This window comes from Octopus bimaculoides, chromosome 14, assembly GCF_046866305.1.
Source record: "Octopus bimaculoides isolate indiv1 chromosome 14, ASM4686630v1, whole genome shotgun sequence".
Classification (NCBI taxonomy): Eukaryota; Metazoa; Mollusca; class Cephalopoda; order Octopoda; family Octopodidae; genus Octopus; species Octopus bimaculoides.
This window is the reverse complement of record NC_142941.1, coordinates 28,625,993-28,643,783: the sequence shown is the minus strand read 5'-3', so window position 1 is coordinate 28,643,783 and position 17,791 is coordinate 28,625,993. Positions and strand designations below refer to the sequence as shown.

The 17,791-nt window shown below is 36.8% G+C and overlaps 1 protein-coding gene across 1 annotated transcript in view; it reads left to right on the top strand.

Moving 5' to 3' along the window:
- Positions 1-17,463, top strand: part of LOC106877104 (prostaglandin E2 receptor EP4 subtype) — a 37,979-nt gene extending 20,516 nt beyond the window's left edge. Inside the window, exons 3-4 of the mRNA XM_014925898.3 lie at positions 13,792-14,072; positions 15,378-17,463. Coding sequence (XP_014781384.1) covers positions 13,792-14,072; positions 15,378-15,842 — 746 coding nt within the window. The 3' untranslated portion in view covers positions 15,843-17,463. The remainder of the gene's footprint in view (positions 1-13,791; positions 14,073-15,377) is intronic.
- Positions 17,464-17,791: the final 328 nt, after the last annotated feature.

The window sequence follows — 17,791 nt, the reverse complement described above, 5'->3', positions numbered from 1 at the left end:
TATTTTCTCTAGCAGCTTCGAAGCCATATATAAGCTGATGTGTTTTTAATGAAAACCACATACTCACGACGCGCACACGCACGTATGTATATGTGTGTGTACATACATACATACATACATACATACATACATATATATATATATATATATATATATATATATATATATATATATATATATATATATATATATATATATATATATATATATATATATATTGATACAATCTAAAACGTCATATTCACATAAAACTATACGAGGTTAGATCAATAAGTATCAGCACTGTTGCCATAGTAACGAAGCTAAAACACGCAGAGTGAAGTCGCTTGGCACAGATTGGCCATAAACTCTGATGTGCGTCTGCACTAAGTTTTAACGTTCTAGCTCACTTCCGCTGTTTACAGTAGAGCTTCAAAGGAAGGTATGTAGCGTGTGATTGTCGCATTGACCATGACAGAGAAAGTTGTCATGGAGATACCTGCTCAGAATTCTAAGCAAAGTTGCAGAAAGAGGAGTGTATGAGCCGCACACAAGTGTACGAGTGGTTTAGACTTTTCCAAGATGGCTCAAACAATGTCGACATTAACGAGCATTCTGGGAAACCCACAACGAGCAGAACTGAGAAAAACATCGCAGATGTGCATGCAGCTGTGAGGGGAAATCGTCAAATCACCATCCGTGAGTTATGAGAGGATATGCAGATTAACTACGGTTCAGTTCAGTCTATTATCACTGAAGATTTGTGTATGAGACACGTGTCTGCCAAGTTTGTGTTAAAACTGCTTTCAGCTGACCAAAGTAACACACGGGTTTCAGTTGCACAAGACCTGTTTGATTGCGTCAAGAACGATGAAAACTTTTTGAAAACTTTGCGTAGGCCTGTGAGCAGGTATCGCTAAGTTTTTGGCAAAATTTGCTGCTGATTCTCTGCTCAACTTTCTCTGTCATGATCAATGCGACGATCACACGCTACACACCTTCCTTCCAAGTGCTGCTGTAAACAGTAGAACTGAGCTAGAACATTAAAACTTAGTGCGCATACATAACAGAATTCAAGGTCAATCTGTGCTAAGCGGCTTTACTTTCCGTGCTTTAGCTTTGTTGCAATAACAACAGTCTCAATATTTATTGATCAGGCCACGTACACGGAAAATACGCTGAAAACTACAAATACTAATATTAAAATAATGTTAATATGCTACAGATACACATAATTTCCCATACTTTCGTCAGTGATGAAAACAAATTTTGTAAGTCCACCAGCTCTATTGATAAGAAACACTGGTACTGTCGAATGCCATTGAGAACGACAGCAAAATTATTGTTTACATAATACTGTTCCCTCTTAGCGAGTGTATATTCACATTTCATATATATATATGTATACTTTGTTCTATACAATGAAGAGAGTTCTACCAGCGAAGTGCGGGAAATTAATACAAATATTTCTCAAAGTATTGTATATTGTAGTAACATTGCTCGATATATGAATGTACAGCCATAATATTGTAACCTATATATATGTGTGTATTAAGATGATTACGTGCAAATAAATACCGATCTTGGAATGCTTGACATTTATAGTATATGATACCAGGTTAGTATTGTTTCTGCAGTAAGATTTGGATCATTGGAGAGAAATAACGTTTGATTTACCTTAGTATGTTGGCTTGCAAAGGAGGACTGAAGCAATAGTTCTATTACGTCTGTGTACACACACACACACACACACACACACACACACACACACACACACATGCATACACACATACATACATACATACATACATACATACATATACATACATACAAACAAACAAACACGCCTATATACATACATACATACATACATACATACATACATGCATACATACATATATATATATATATATATGTATATATGTATGTACGTATACACACACACACACACATATATATATATATTGGGTCATCCCATAAATAATGCGGTTTTTTCAATCGCATGAACTAAAAGGTAGGAACAGGTAGTAATTTTACCATGTATTTATTCTTAGTGCAAGATTTAATGAATGCAGTTCGATTTTAACGGTTATTTTTTCAAAGCTATAATGGAAGTGACAAAGGAGCATATTCGGTATTTTTCCATTAAGGCAACAGCGCAACGGAAAGTGCGAGGAATATTAATGCACTAAATGGAGATCGGACAATAACCGCAAGCCAGTGTCAGCGGTGGATCCAGAAATTCCGAGCCGGAAACTACAGCCTAGGAGATGAGACTCGTCCTGGGAGATCTGTAGAGCTCGACGAGGATGTCTTGCAAACTCTGGTGGAACAAAATCCCATTGTACCTGTTGAAGAACTAGCTAGCAGAGGAACTTGGATTTGGTAATTCAACCATTCATCGACACCTGCATGCCATCGGAAAAGTCAGCAAATTGGTTCACTGGTTTCCTCACAAACTTTCCGAGTCTAATCGCGTGCAGAAAGTGAATGTGTGCTCTTCTTTGCTGTCACGCCTCACGCACGAGAAATGGGTTCACTATAAAAATATCAAGCGCCGAAGACAATGAGTAGGGAAAAGACAAACAGCAGCACCCCAGGCTAAAGGAGGTCTTCACCCACGTAAGGTGTTGCTATCTGTTTGGTGGAATATGAAAGGTTCAGTCCACTTTGAACTTTTAGACCCAAACGAAACGATAACAAAGATCTATTGCGAGCAGCTTGGGCGGCTTAAGTCAACACTAGAAGTAAAACGATTGTCTTTGGTTTCAAGATGAAAGGTGTTCTTCCATCAGGATAACGCTCAGCTACAAACAGCAAGGATGACATTCCAAAGACTGGAGCAGTTTGAATGGGAAACGATGCTCCACCCACCATATTCGCCGGACATTGCCCCATCTGATTATCATTTATTCCGCAGTCTTCAAAATTTTGGACGGAGAAAATATGAATTCTGTAAACGAGGTCAGAACACTACTTGGAGAGTATTTTTCGTCAGGGACAGGTGATTTTGGAAGAGGGGTTTTGCAAGTCTACCAGATAGATGGAAGACCATAGCAGAAAATGAAAGAGAGTACTTTTTAGATTAAAAAAGAACTCTCTAAATGTTTTGAAAAATGAAAGAAGTATAAAAACCACATTATTTATGGGATGACCCAATATATATATGTGTGTGTGTGTGTGTGTGTGTGTGTGTGTGTGTGTGTGTGTGTGTGTGTGTGTGTGTGTGTGTGTGTGTGTGTGTGTGTGAGTGTGTGTGTGCATGTATGTATGTATGTATGTACGTATATATTATATTTTGTGTGTACAAATACATATACAACTAGTACTCTTAAGTTTAGAGTTCCGTGTAGATTATTATCCTCCAGCCTGCTTCCTGTATAGAAATGAAGCAACTACTATATTTAGTTATAATACACTAGTTATAATATACAAAACAAATGTAGAAGAAATTGCATTAAACACAAATTTATATTAGTAATTCCTACGTACGTTTCACCATTGTGATCGTTTGGAACTATGATTGGATATCCCAAGTAGAACTGGATGCATCTGCATGATCCACAAGAGCAACTCGATGATCCAAAATGGATCGTCAGAGAACACTTTATTGCATTCTGTTGCAGAGAACTAATTTATCTTTATCTTTCTCTACCGGTTGCTTTCTTTCTACTTCTCTCTTAAAATACATATAAAACGCCTCGTCATCTGCTCAACTCCAGACATTAGTTCGCTATAAGATAATACAATAAAGTGCTCCATGATGATCCGTTGTGGTTAAGCATCCAATTGCTCTTGGAACAACTACAATGGGTAAACGCAGGAACTAATAATACAAATTTGTGTTAATCGTTAATTTCTCATATATATATATATATATATATATATATATATGTACACACCACACACACTCACATACATACATACATATATGCGTTTATATATATATATATATATATATATATATATATATATATATATATATATATATATATGTATGTATGTATGTATGTATGTACGTTTGTATGTATGTATGTATGTATGTATATATACGTGCGTGAGTCGACTGAAAGACCATAAGTCTGGGAGAAGATGCACTCGTATATCTATCAGTAGAGTAGGTATAGTATCTGAATTCTATATTATTAAATATCCATGACGGTTTCGCGTAAAGAATACAATGGATTGTTAGGTAACAATCCGATTATATAACTTTACGCTCTTCAGAGATAGCCGATATGGAAGGAAATATGGCGACTGCTCTCTATTGTCGGAGGTGGATTAGCACAACCGGTCAGCGGCTGCTGTGAAAAAGTGATGAAGCAAAAAAAGGCTCCAGGGGATTGGTTTGGAAGTTATGTCCCTTGGTTGAGTATGCAGTGAAGCTGGCAAGAGTTATCTTGAAGTGGGGAAAGTGTATATTATTAATGTGCTGTCCCTGCGGGGGTGGGGCGTGTGATACTGGGTGTGTTGTATGTACAGCGGTGTCATATGTATAATTTTTTTCCGGGAATGTAGGTATATGTAGCTGTGTTCGTAGGTCTGTTTTCTTTCTGTAAAGGATAAAGTAGTGAGAGTGGTTATATTAGCGTGCAGTGTGTAATGTGTAATGTGTGTGTGTGTGTGTGGGGGGGTTGTGTATATGTGGGGGGTGTGTATATGTGGGGGGGGGGTTGTGTATATGTGGGGGTACAATTTGCGTGAGGAGGTATGTGTTGGGGTGGGAGAGTGGAAGATAGATATTTGCGGGCTTTTCGCCATATAGGGCTGTGCGTGTGTATACATGGGTGCATTGGTGTGTGCCTTGGTCAAACTCTTTTTGTCTGGCTCAAGTGCATCGGTGGAAGGTCGTTTCAGGAAGGTCGGGGCGGGGGACCTGTGGATGTAGTCATGGTGGGGCGCGCAGGTACGATAGAATGTACTTCCTTTCATGCGGGCAAGGATTAAACAAACACCTCACTCCTGCTATTCAGATAAACATCCAGGCGTTGGGTACCTTTTAAAATCTCTCTTTTCTCAGCCAGGCATATTCTGCACTTCCTGCTGCTATTGAAGTATGGTTTGCATCTTTCTAGGATCTTCCACTTCACGCTCTACTCCGTAGCACTTTCTTTCAAATCCCAGATATGCTTGGCTAGGGTTGTGGCGTTACGTCTCTCCCTTTCTAAGATGTTGAATGAGGACTTGTGGTTATTAAATCGGGTTCTGAAAGGGCCTTCCGCTACACCCACATATTTCCGCACGCTCGGTTGTCCATTGGGTCCTGTTGTTGTTACTTATGCCTCGTAAACAACTGTTTCAGTATTGCAATGGCCACTTAATGGACAAATTCTTTTACCCCTGCATGAGCATCCTGCCTCAGTCTCGGGTCTGGGCCTACCAGCTAAAATCTTTTTTTACACTAGATGCACAGCTAAAGGATAGTCTCAGGGTATGTCTATTAAATATTTTGTTGAATCTGTTGGTACGGGGGAAGTGTCTATCAACTAAACTAAGGAAGATCTTATCTTCTCTGGTCCCAACGTTTCAAGAGAATGACGGTGTGAACCACAGTACTTTCCGGTGACGCTTTCTCTTGGTGGGGCTAAGGTCTGGCATGTAACTATTACTATCCTTGAAACCGTTGGTAGCCAGAGCCTGGCTGTAGTGCGGGGCAGCAACATCAAAGATTTCTTCGCTTGAAGACAAGCTGAAAATTCTCCACAATTTTATCCTTTACAGAAAGCAAACAGACCGACGAACACAACCATATGTACCTACATCCTCAGACAAAATTATACATATGACACCGCTACATATACCACACACCCCATATCTCATACTCCACCCCCGCAGGGACGGCACATTAATAATACACATTTCCCCCACTTCAAGATAACTCTTGCCAGCTTCACAACATACCCAACCAAGGGACATAACTCTTAACCCAATCCCCTGGAGCCTTCTTCATTTCACCACTTTTTTCACAGCAGCCGCTGACCGGCTGTGCTAGTCCACCTCCCACAATAGAGAGCAGTCGCTATATTTCCTTCCATATCGGTTATCTCTGATGAGCGTAAAGTTATATACTCGGATAGTTATATAGGAAAATATAAAAATACCAAATATAGATATACAAATATCGCAAAACGATGTATAATTATAAATATAAAATATAATATTGTATACCTAAGAATTCTTTTTAATATAGGAATATAATTTATACCATAATTTATATAATAATCCTTATTTTATTTTGACTTATCCTTATTTTTATCTATGTTATACCTTTTATATCATTCTGTAAAGAAATATTTTATTTTTTATATTTTATATTATTAGATTTATGTATTTATACACCCACTTATACATTCGTGTAGCTTCTATAGCTTGTAGAAAGTTTATAATTTATCTTCATAAAACTCACTGTATAAACAATATTATATCGTATATTTATAATTATACATTGTTTAGTGATTTCTTATATCTGTATTTGATATTTTTATACATTTGTATATCCTTTTATATACTTTCCTAGTGTTTGTAATTTATAAAAAAATTTTGTATAAGGTCTTTTTGTATAATTTACTGTACATGGGATATTTTTCAATCATGCAATATTCATTAAATGTTTACATGCCCAAATCGGTTTAGGTATTGCTTCCGAATGTACTTCCTTATACATTTAGTATACCTCTTATTCAATTATCCCTTATATTCGATACCATACTTTACGATATCTTATTCTTATCCACCCGTATTGAAGAGAATAGTTCTTTTTATTGCTTTAAAATATACTATGTATTTCTACCCATATGGTAATCTAATTCCGTTATACATTCATTTTTAAATGTCTTTATAAGGACCTTCTAAGCAATATGTTTAGAATGATTTTCCTTATATATTAGGGTATCCCATTATTAGGCTTTCAGTTTAATTTCTATCCTTATTCTATATATTGATTTAAATTTTCTCAATTTATAAATTATCAACTCCCGTATCCTTCAATTCTAATTTCCACCTCTAAAGTTTATATTACTTATCTTTTTTGGTTTTTCATTATATTCCCCTTTATTTGATAATCTAAATAAGTATTGGCTACTCCTATCCCTCTTTCTTCCAGTTATCACCTCTTTCCAATCGGACGTTTTCTTACTACCAACCTTGCAACCTACCCTTTTATGTAGATAAAGCTACATATATGGTTCTAGTACATTGGAAGTCTAGTAGATTGTCTGACATTAATTGATTTATCGCCTTTAACTAAAATACAGTTGACAAATCCCAATGGATTTAATTCTAAATGGTTGAAGACTACATACTACATAAAGTCTTCTAAATATAAGTAACTACGTCACCACTCTTTTTATCTCCCCCCCCCTCGACATTATTTTCTAAACTCATTCTACCACATTTACAACAAAAGGAAACAGTGTAAATATTTTGGTTTCCATTATTAATGTAAATTTGTTAAAAAATGGTTTATCCTTTATGTTTGAAGTCTATGCATTCATCTGACGAGAACGGTTTGTTTCAAATTGATGCAATGTTTTCATAAATTAATTAATGGAGCCACTTGAAACGGCCGTAATGAATTGACACCTGTACATCTTTGTTACTTATTCATATTCTGTTCACCTAACTTGGAATCTGCACTTCGGAAATACTATAGAAAGTACTTTTATAAAAAGTGAATGTCCGAATTACCAAGAGCGAATATTATCTTCACTTAGCTGGGTTGAGTTGTCTGCACGCACGACAGGAATATTGGGTACAAATACCCCCACACGAAGTCTTGATTTTCAATATTCAAATATTATTGTTGTGGGTGTGTAGATTATAGTGAACTAGCAAGGTGCCTCAATTATATATATATATAGCTCGCCCACAGTTATTGACTACCGGATGTCATCATAGTGAGAATACTCTCAGGATTCCATAGTATCCGCAATGAGTTATTTTATTTTCAGCGATTTGCTGATAAAACGTTTTGTCAGCAAATAGCACATTGAAAATAGCACATTGCCTTGGGTATTCATTCTTATATATAGTGAAATTAGTTTGATCTTATGAAGGACTTATTCAAAATAATAATCTGAATAAACACATTTTACAGCTTTGGTGGATGATAGTGATTACACAATATGTTAATTATATCATCTCACCAATGTAATACGGTTGTTATGACATGTAGAAACAATTGCAGTGATTAAATAATAATTGTCATCCAATTCATTGCATAGTGGCGGTACCATGGCCAATGCGATAGATCTGAGGCATGGTGATTGGTTACTGAAAAATGTGCGTGAGAGTGTGTGTGTGTGGTGTGTGTATGTGTATGTGTGTGGTGCGCGTGTGTGTGTGTGTGTGTACATTTGTCTATGTGTACTTACATATATGAGTGTTTGCATATAGATAGATAGATAGATAGACAGACAGACAGACAGACAGACAGACAGACGGACAGACAGACAGACAAACAGACAGACAGACAGACAGACAGGCAGACAGACAGACAGATAGATAGATAGATAGATAGATAGATAGATAGATAGATAGAGAAAGAGAAAAAGGAGGGGCAGGAAGAAGGAAGAGAGAGGGGAGAGAAAGGTGGAATGTGAAAGGTAATCAAAAAGAAAGGAGAAGAGGGCGTGAAAGAATGATAACACTAAGATACACAAACATATTTAACAACAACAACAACACGTACTCTTATATGTGATACGTTAATGGTAACGATCTAAAGAAAACAAAGTCAATACCGGCCTCTATTCATTAGCATTAACGTTCATATATCCACACCCACACGCGTACAATTATACATGCACATATATATGCACGTATGTACGTTAATGAGTGGATGTATATGTATGTCTGTTCCTGCGTATAGATGCTTGTGTGCGTGCGTGTATGTATGTGTATGTGTGTGTGTGTGTGTGCATGTGTGTGTGTGTGTATGTGTGTGTGTGTGTGTGTGTGTGTGTGTGTACGTGTGTACGTGTGTACGTGGGAGTGAAAATCGAGTCACAAGAAAGAAGTACATTTCAAATGAAACCTTACACAAGTACTCGCACACACATTTTTACGTATGCATGCATATATACGTATACATATAAATATATAAGAATATATATATATATATATATATATGCACACACACACACACACATAGACAGAGACGGGGGAAAGAGAGAAGAAAAGAGCGGGGCAGAGAAAGAGTGTGAGGAAGAGAAAGAACGCGAAAGTGTATTTATAATCTCACTGAGCTGAATGCTCCCCATAGTAAATATTTCGTTCAGCTTACGTCAAATATGTCCTTGGAAAGAGAATATTTTTATTTCTAATTTCTCTTTTCATACAAAACTGAAGTTTTGGGCACAGGCATGATTGTGTCGTTGCTGAGTACATTTCAGGAAAGCATCTTTTATCATAGTCAAATACCTAGTGTGATTAGAATATGGTCAGCTCTGTGTGTGTGTGTGTGTGTGTGTGTGTGTGTGTCCAACGTAAATTCCGTTTGGTTAGACACCTGCTAGTTGACTTATAACGATCTTTCGGTAGCATGTAAGGATGTAAGTATGATCTCTGTAAATTTCTTTGTAACACGAGGAGTTTTGTGTGCCTGCATGTCTCTTAACAGCTCTCATCTCAATTTCATTCATTTTCGAGAGGTTGATATGTGGTACTGGAAAAGATCCTCTCATTCAACAATGCTAAAGCAAGCAGGGAATAAATGTGCCAGCAGTGCAAGGTCAAATGATCTCCTGTTGCCAGGCAGCTTATTAAAAGTGGTAATGGCCTGTAACCAACTAGTGTCGTTGAAATTAACATAGTAAGTTTGCTAACATCTTTATCAGTCGATCAGTGGCGACGAAGTGATCGACTTTACTGTGCACTGCAGTTGTGTAGATGATATAAACACTTTGGGCATCACAAATCAGTTCCTCAGCATAACGCAAGCCAGCTGTTCATCCAAGTATTTTAGTGTGTCATTAATGTAATTTCCTCCTTTTCTAAAAGAGAGAGAGAGGAGGAGAGAGAGACTGGTGGAAAGTAGGAAATAGAGAGGGAAGGCGGAAAAAAGATGGTAATGATTAATGAAATTAACTGGGATAGGAGACTAGAAGATTTCAAGGTTCTTACTCGAAGTTACGCGTATATCGTGCAACAACACATCGTGGAGAATTTAGATTTTATCTTTTTTCGGCATGCTTGACGTGAAGACTAGTTTAGATTCACATGAGTTTACTTTCAAATCTGATCACATGCTATTTCTAAAGTTCTCTCATGGGTTTATTCCCGTTAATGGTCATATCAACATTGTAAAGTTGTGTTCCTATTCGACGCTCTCTCGGCAACCAGAGGACAGTAATCGAATCCTGACGATTGTTTTAACAAAAGCTGAAACTAATCGATTAGTTGACTGAATATTTCTTCACTGGCTACTGAAAGTCGTATGGTTTAAATACGGTGTCTATTTTCTCTGCGTGGTTAAAAGAAATACATGATTACTAAGTATGTATTTAACATTTAATAGCACTAAACAAGTATTTTCTTAATTGTTTGGCGCAATTTTTCCGACTCGTTTACCACTGCTCCATATTTAGCAAGTTCACTTACGCCACAGCTTTAAATGTCTTAACAAAGTGTTGCTATTAACTATAGATTAAATATTTTGTGGAATTGTACCTCGGATTAGATCTATCGGAATATGTTGCATTTAGCACATATACGTCTAACTCATATCTTTTATCTTTTACTTGTTTCAGTTACTAGACAGCAGGGCCATGCTGGGGCACCGCCTTCAAGAATTTTTACTCGAAAGAATCGACCCCGATACTTTTTTAAAAACCTGTTACTCATTCTATCGGTCTGTTTGGCCAAACCGCTAAGCTGAGGGCACGCAAACAAACCAACACTAATTGTCAAGCAGTAGTGGGGAAAAACAGTGGTACACCCCACCCTCAAACATACACACACGTTGGGATTCTTTCAGTTTCTGTCTACCAAATCCATTCACAAGGCTTTGATCTGCTCAAGACTATATAGTAGGAGACACTTGCCCAAAGTTCCACACAGTGGCAATATATATACATGTGTGTGTGTGTGTGTGTGTGTGTGTGTGTGTGTGTGTGTGTATGCGTGCGTGCGTGCGTGTATGTACATGTGAATGCCTGGTACAATATATGCAGAAATACAAAACCTGACAATTTTTGGAATATACTGAAAAACAATTAAATAAGTGAAAAAAAACACAAACAATTATATCAGCATAAAAGATGAGGTTAACAGTTCAATCCTTGTAGTATCATATTAAATATATAAAACAGTTCCCACTGGAATTCCTAAAGACAGCCATCATTATTTTCATTTGTTCTCTCAGAAAACCTAAAAAGGCTATGTTGCTCAGTTATGCAGTGAAGTCAAGGTTACTTATATTGCGGGGTACCGTGCATACGTGTGTGCGTGCGTGTGTGTGTGTGTGTGAGTGTGTGTGTGTGTGTGTGTGTGTGTGTGTGTGTGTGTGTGTGTGTGTGTGTGTGTGTGGAAGGTAACACTATTGTTCCATCATTATCCTAATTCTTCTGTTTTTCTTAAACTTCTACTCTTTGATTTCTTCCTAACTTCTCTAACAGCTATTTACTCCAACTTTGGCTTTTCAACTCATTGACACTCTCTTCCTTCCTTCCTTCCTTTCTTTCTTTCTTTCTTTCTTCCTTTCTTTCTTTGGTTTCTCTTCCATTCCTTGTTACATTAAACCTTTCTCACCTGTTTTCTTTCTTTCTCTTGCAAAACTTTTGGTTTTGTTTCTATCTTTGTCTTTTTTACCTGTCATTTTCCTCTTTCTCACTTTTCTTTTTATATTTCATAGTTATTCTTTTCTTTCTTTTTGTTTTCTTTCCTTCTTTGTCTTTCTTTTTTCTTGCCTTCTTTTCTTCCCATGATTCTACCTCTTGTCATCACCGTCATTGTCGCTTTTTTATGTTGTTGCTGTTAAACCTTTGTTACAGTTAATGTGGCGGTTGATGTCGCTGTTGTTGATGCTAGCTTCTAGTTACCTCTGACTAAATGCCTTAGGATCAAAGGATTTCCAACCATGACCATCCGTTTTTTTTATTTCTAGCACTACATTAGAGCCAATACGTCATCCCTTTGTTCAAGAATATAGGGTTTGTTGCAACAGAGATGTAGTTGCTATTTCCAACAGATTGAACAACCATCTAGATAGAGGTGACAGGTCATAAATGTTGAAGTCAGATTACAAACTTCTTTAATTGTTCACTCTGAAATTAAAAAAATCTTCCTCTTGTGGCTGCAATGCCGGCTTGCATACGTGTATCCAGTTAATCCCTCTTTTTCTCTGCACGAAGATATTGAGATAGTGTCTATAAATCCAAGATGTTTACATCTGTTTTTATACATCTCGTACTTGGTACAATTTATAGATAAATTTTGTGTTACAGTAGCCTTCAAACAAAACATTGTTAATGTTCCAGTAATCTGTTATAGAACTAGCCTAAAAAGAAATTATATATATATATATATATATATATATATATATATATATATATATATATATATATATATATATATATATATATATATATATATAAGCGCAGGCGTGGCTGTGTCGTGATAAGCTTGCTTCCCAATCACATGACATGGATCCGGGTTCAGTCCCACTGCGTGGCACCTAGGTCAAGTGTCTTCTACTATAGCCTCGGGCCAACCAAAGCCTCGTGAATGGATTTGGTAGGCGGAAACCGTAAGAAGCCCGTCGCATTTGTGTATTTGTTTGTGTGTATGTGTGTGTGTCTTTAGGTCTGTGTTTGTCCCCAACCATCGCTTAACAGCCGGTGTTGGTATGTTTACGCTCCTGTAAATTAGCGGTTCAGCAAAAAGAGACAGAATAAGTACCAGTAAGTACCAGGCTTTTAAGAAATGTCCTAGGGTTAATTTGTTCTACTAAATCCCTTCAAGGCAGTGCCCCAGTATGGCAGTAGTTATATGACTGAAACAAGTAAATGATAAAGATATATATATATATATATCGTTCTATCCAGTTTACTTCAACCTTTGAAATAGTGAATTTATAAGCAGTATCCCTGTGAACAGTTAAAAAGGATACTCGGTTTCTAGTGAAACTCCAACTAGTTCAGCTGACCTCTTTCTCTATTTATAAAAATATTGTATATAACAGAATGTTATCTATTGCATAAAATATTGGCTTAAAATTTATAGTGATACTTTGTTTACACATACACACACACAGAAGACGGAGGACAGCTTATAAATGCCGCCGCACTATCCAATCCGTTGCTTTTTAACTCCCCCGTTTTTGTTGCTAAATTTTCCATAACTTTAATCCATCCTTGGCGCTCCTTCAGAAACGCACCTCTCCTAGAAAATGAAACGCAATTTCAAACAAAAAAAAGTTGTGAAAATGGAAGATATATACAAAATAAAAGATGTATGCAAAACAGAAAAATTCATCCATTTTTAAATATTTTATACTAAAAAATAAAACAAACGGAAAACGGGCACTCGCGAATATAAACAAACATGTCGGACGATACAAGGGGCGGTAATTTACATTTACCAGTCAGGTATTATTAATGATACGAGGAACCCGACAATATCGTTTGCCAATTCTTGACTGTTTTTAATCAGATTTTTTTCCACTGTGCACACTCGTTAGGGTTAGGGTTAGTTTTAGGGTTAGAGTAAAGGTTAGGGTTAGTTTTAGGTCAGAGTTAGTTAATTCTTTTAACTATTTTATTATTAACACTTTTAATAATGTGTAATCTTGTTTTGTTTCTCTTCGCTCACCAGGTACATGGTGCTTCTTTGACTACCATAGCAAAGTAGCCATCAACATGGCATTCAACTTCCTCTACAGTATTTTAGGTTTTCTGACCATTATAACGACAGTTATCTTGAATATCGCTGTCCTTCGCAAACTCATTAGCGTCCGTTGTAAGCAGACAGTCGTGAGTTCGAGTACAGGTAAATTACGGAGGATTGCCAGCAGTAGACGTTACACAGAAATACAAATGGTTGTACAACTGATAATGATAACATGTATATTCACCACGTGTTATCTACCTCTTATGGTAAGTTATATATTTATACCACATTTTATCTGCTGTGTATGGTTCAAGTGATATTTATAACGTAGATCTCTACTACATAATATCTGCTATGTGTATCGTGAGTTATCAAATGATTTTAGCTTAAAGGATAATTTTAACATGCATACATGTACCACATGTTATCTTCGTCTTGCCTCTTATGCTTAAATAATACTTATACCACATATTATCTCCTATATGTTCCTTGCACGCTCTTCTGTATATTTTTACTATCCTTCCTAATCACATCTACATCTAATCGTACACCGATATAGGTGGCATCAATCTTCACTCTTCAATAACTTTTTCCACACATGTAGCATCTACATCCCGCCACGTAAATATCACTTCCATAAATATAGATTTTGAAAGTAGTTTCCACTGAGAGCCTGACAGCGTAGTTTCACTCGACAGCACCAAGACACAACCAATGCACATTTCAAGGAAAGACACAACACTACATAGACAATCCTTATTCATAAGTAACACACAACAAAAACCTTTACAAAATTTTCATCTGCAAGACTTCGCAGTTATTTCTCGTGGTATATCATAAATTAACAAAATTATGTCTGTTCGTCTTTTTTTGTGACAGAAGACGGGATTTGAAATCAGAACGCTTAGAGCGAGACAGGTGCCGCTAGGTATCCAGTCTGACATTCTAACAATCTGGCCAATCTACTGCCCTTGACTGGTATTTTACCTCCTTCAAAATACTGACGTAAGCCATTCTTGTTGACATTCAAATGATTCTGCCAGTTCACCGCCCGTCAGAGAACTAATATCATAAAGATTCTCATTGAAAGGCTTACAGAAACAGTCACACTTTTAGTTTTAACTATCTGGTTCTGAGGTGCAAATCTCGGTCGAGAAAATGATTATCAGTTGTTGCTTAGCCTCATGTCAGCTCTGATTAAGTAATCCTATGATCAAAGCGTTCCATCTACGACGATACCGTCGTTTTGTGTATCGAGAACATTGTCCAGTGTATCGTTTCGTTTGTTTTACGGCGAGCTTAACGAGTAACTTGAGATTTTAGACCGATATTTCTTGCAAGTCTACGGATCGTGTTGAGGCTCTCTCACTGGTTTGTGTAACAATACCAGTAATACATTGTGTCTTTCCAATCGATTATGACTCTCCTCCTCCTCCTCCTCCTCCTTTTCTACCTCCTCCTCCTCCTTTTCTACCTCCTATTAATGATTATTAAACATGTTAAAATAAAACAAACATTGATAATAAATTCTAATAATCTTTTCTTTTTCTGCTGTCATTTTGTCAAAACAGATCCATGTCTTTGTGAACCAGTTGACATCAGTACAGAACAAAGAGTTACTTGTGATACGACTTGCTTCACTCAATCAGATTCTTGATCCCTGGGTGTATATTCTTATTCGAAGAAACACAGTTTTCCAGATCAGTCGTTTCTTCCGGTTTATATTCCGACTGAAACCTCCTTTAATTATTGTGAACACTTCTCCGTTACCAATGAGACGAGAAAGTAATGAAAGCACCGTCTCGAAAATGAGTTTGGACGGGCGAAAGATCTCGTTGGCCACTAACGGAATATATCGAATCCAAAGGGAAGATAGCACGTGGTCAGAGTTCTGTTGGAACTGTTTGTGTGAAAACCCGAACGATAAATACGATCACACTGTGGTAGCGGTGACGTCAAGTAAAAATCATATTGAAAAAAATCAGATACAGACTTCAATGAAAATTGTTGAAAAATATGGAATATCACATGTATAGCATACCAAAGTTGTAGGAGAGCATTAATGGCAAACAAACAAACAACAATAATAATAAGACAAATAACACAAGAAAAACAACATTAAACGATCAGCAAGCTGGCTTCTGGTCTGAGGCAAAATGCCGCATGCATTAAATTTCTCTCTTACATCAATCTTGTATAAACACTGTTACATTTTCTTTTGTTATTTACGTTTGTTATAAACGCAGGAACGTTTAAAATATTTTTCTTCCTTCCTAACAAAATGACATTTAAATTTATATTTGAGCTGGTAAAGGTATATGCGATTAAATCTACCTACGTCACTGATGTTTTTTTTTATAATTTTGTTTTGTGGATCCTGAAATATGAAATTCACAGTCGACGCCAGTAAGATTTGAACGCATAATGTAAAATGATGTAATTAACTACCAAAAGGTATATTATCCGGCGTTCTACTGACTGTGCCAATCCCTACTGCCCCTACCTCCCAAGTAATAAAACAGTGAACACATAAAGTTAACAATACTAACACCAATAACAATAAGAATATTTTTCGTTTGAGTTATCACTTTTAACAGAGTTCGTTTTCAGGAGAGAGAGAGAGAGAGAGAGAGAGAGAGAGAGAGAGAGAGAGAGAGAGAGAGAGAGAAAGAGAGAGAGAGAGAGAGAGAAAGAGAGAGAGAGAGAGAGAGAGAGAGAGAGAGATAGAGAGAGAGAGAGAGAGAGAGTGCGTGATACATGGTGTCACAGATACTGACGTGACAGCAGTGTACCTCCAACAAATGTGTCACTTAATCTGTTGTCAGAACCCTGTGTTTGTACGGAGATTTAGCGTCTACTCTGTCCTATTAGCCCTTTGCATGTTGACACTCATCGATAGTCGACTAAATCGACCATAATACTTGATTCACACTTTAATTACCTGACCTTGGAAAGAGGAAAGATTGATTCCGACGAGATTTGAACTCAGACTGTTAGAAGCCGGACCAACTACTGTAATGGATTTTGTCTGATGCTCTATCGATTCCAAAAATAACAGAAATATGAAGGATATTCTTTAATTCAGTACAAAACTTAATTCTAAGGAATTGGAACAGGCATCGTTCTTGTAATCAACCCCGGTACTGGTACTTAGATATCATTAGTTTGCAGGGATGAAAAGAACAGCGATGTCATTCTCAAATATTCAAGGTGCATCCAGGAATATTCACGAGTCCTTAGTTATACAGAACTCCCACTGGATCTTAATATTTTGCTTATAAGAAATAAAAGAGAAGAATGAGGAGAATTCTTTGACACCTGGATACTGCACTTTCAGGTGATACATTCTATCAAATAATTGTTGTACTTGTAATGCCACTTCGGCATCATGTGAACTTGCATTGCAAAGTGTCTTGCTTACGGACAGAGTGTTGGGTTAACGACGAGATTCAAGCTGGCCACATCAATTGGCTGACTGGCTCATTTCCCACTCAAACAGATGTCAATTACGAAGAATGTGAACGGAAAAAGGAAAATATTCAAATAGTGTAAATTATTGCTTCATTTTTTATTTTTATTTTTGTTAAACTCAAATGGAATTGCTTTTTGGTGGACATTGTTGCCATTTTATTAAAAGAAATATTTTTCAAAAATGGATTCTATTGTCATTCCTTATTTCGTAAATAGATGTCTTGGTCCATTAGTCTGACAATCCTTGATTTAGTTGCTGTTTTTTATGCTAGAGAACGAAAGATAATGCCTGTATCTTTTTGTAGCTCTTTTGCCAGACTGATATGCCAGACTGATATGTCTATATCGTTTGCAGGTCCCTTCCACAGTAGTGAGGTCAGTGCAGGTAGTGTCACACCAGGAAATGTGTCACAATGGTGAAATTAATGCCGTTAATGTTCATATGGGACAACCGTAGACTGATGTCTGTGAAAAAAAATAAATGGAGATGACCTGCTAGAAGTTGCAACCAAAT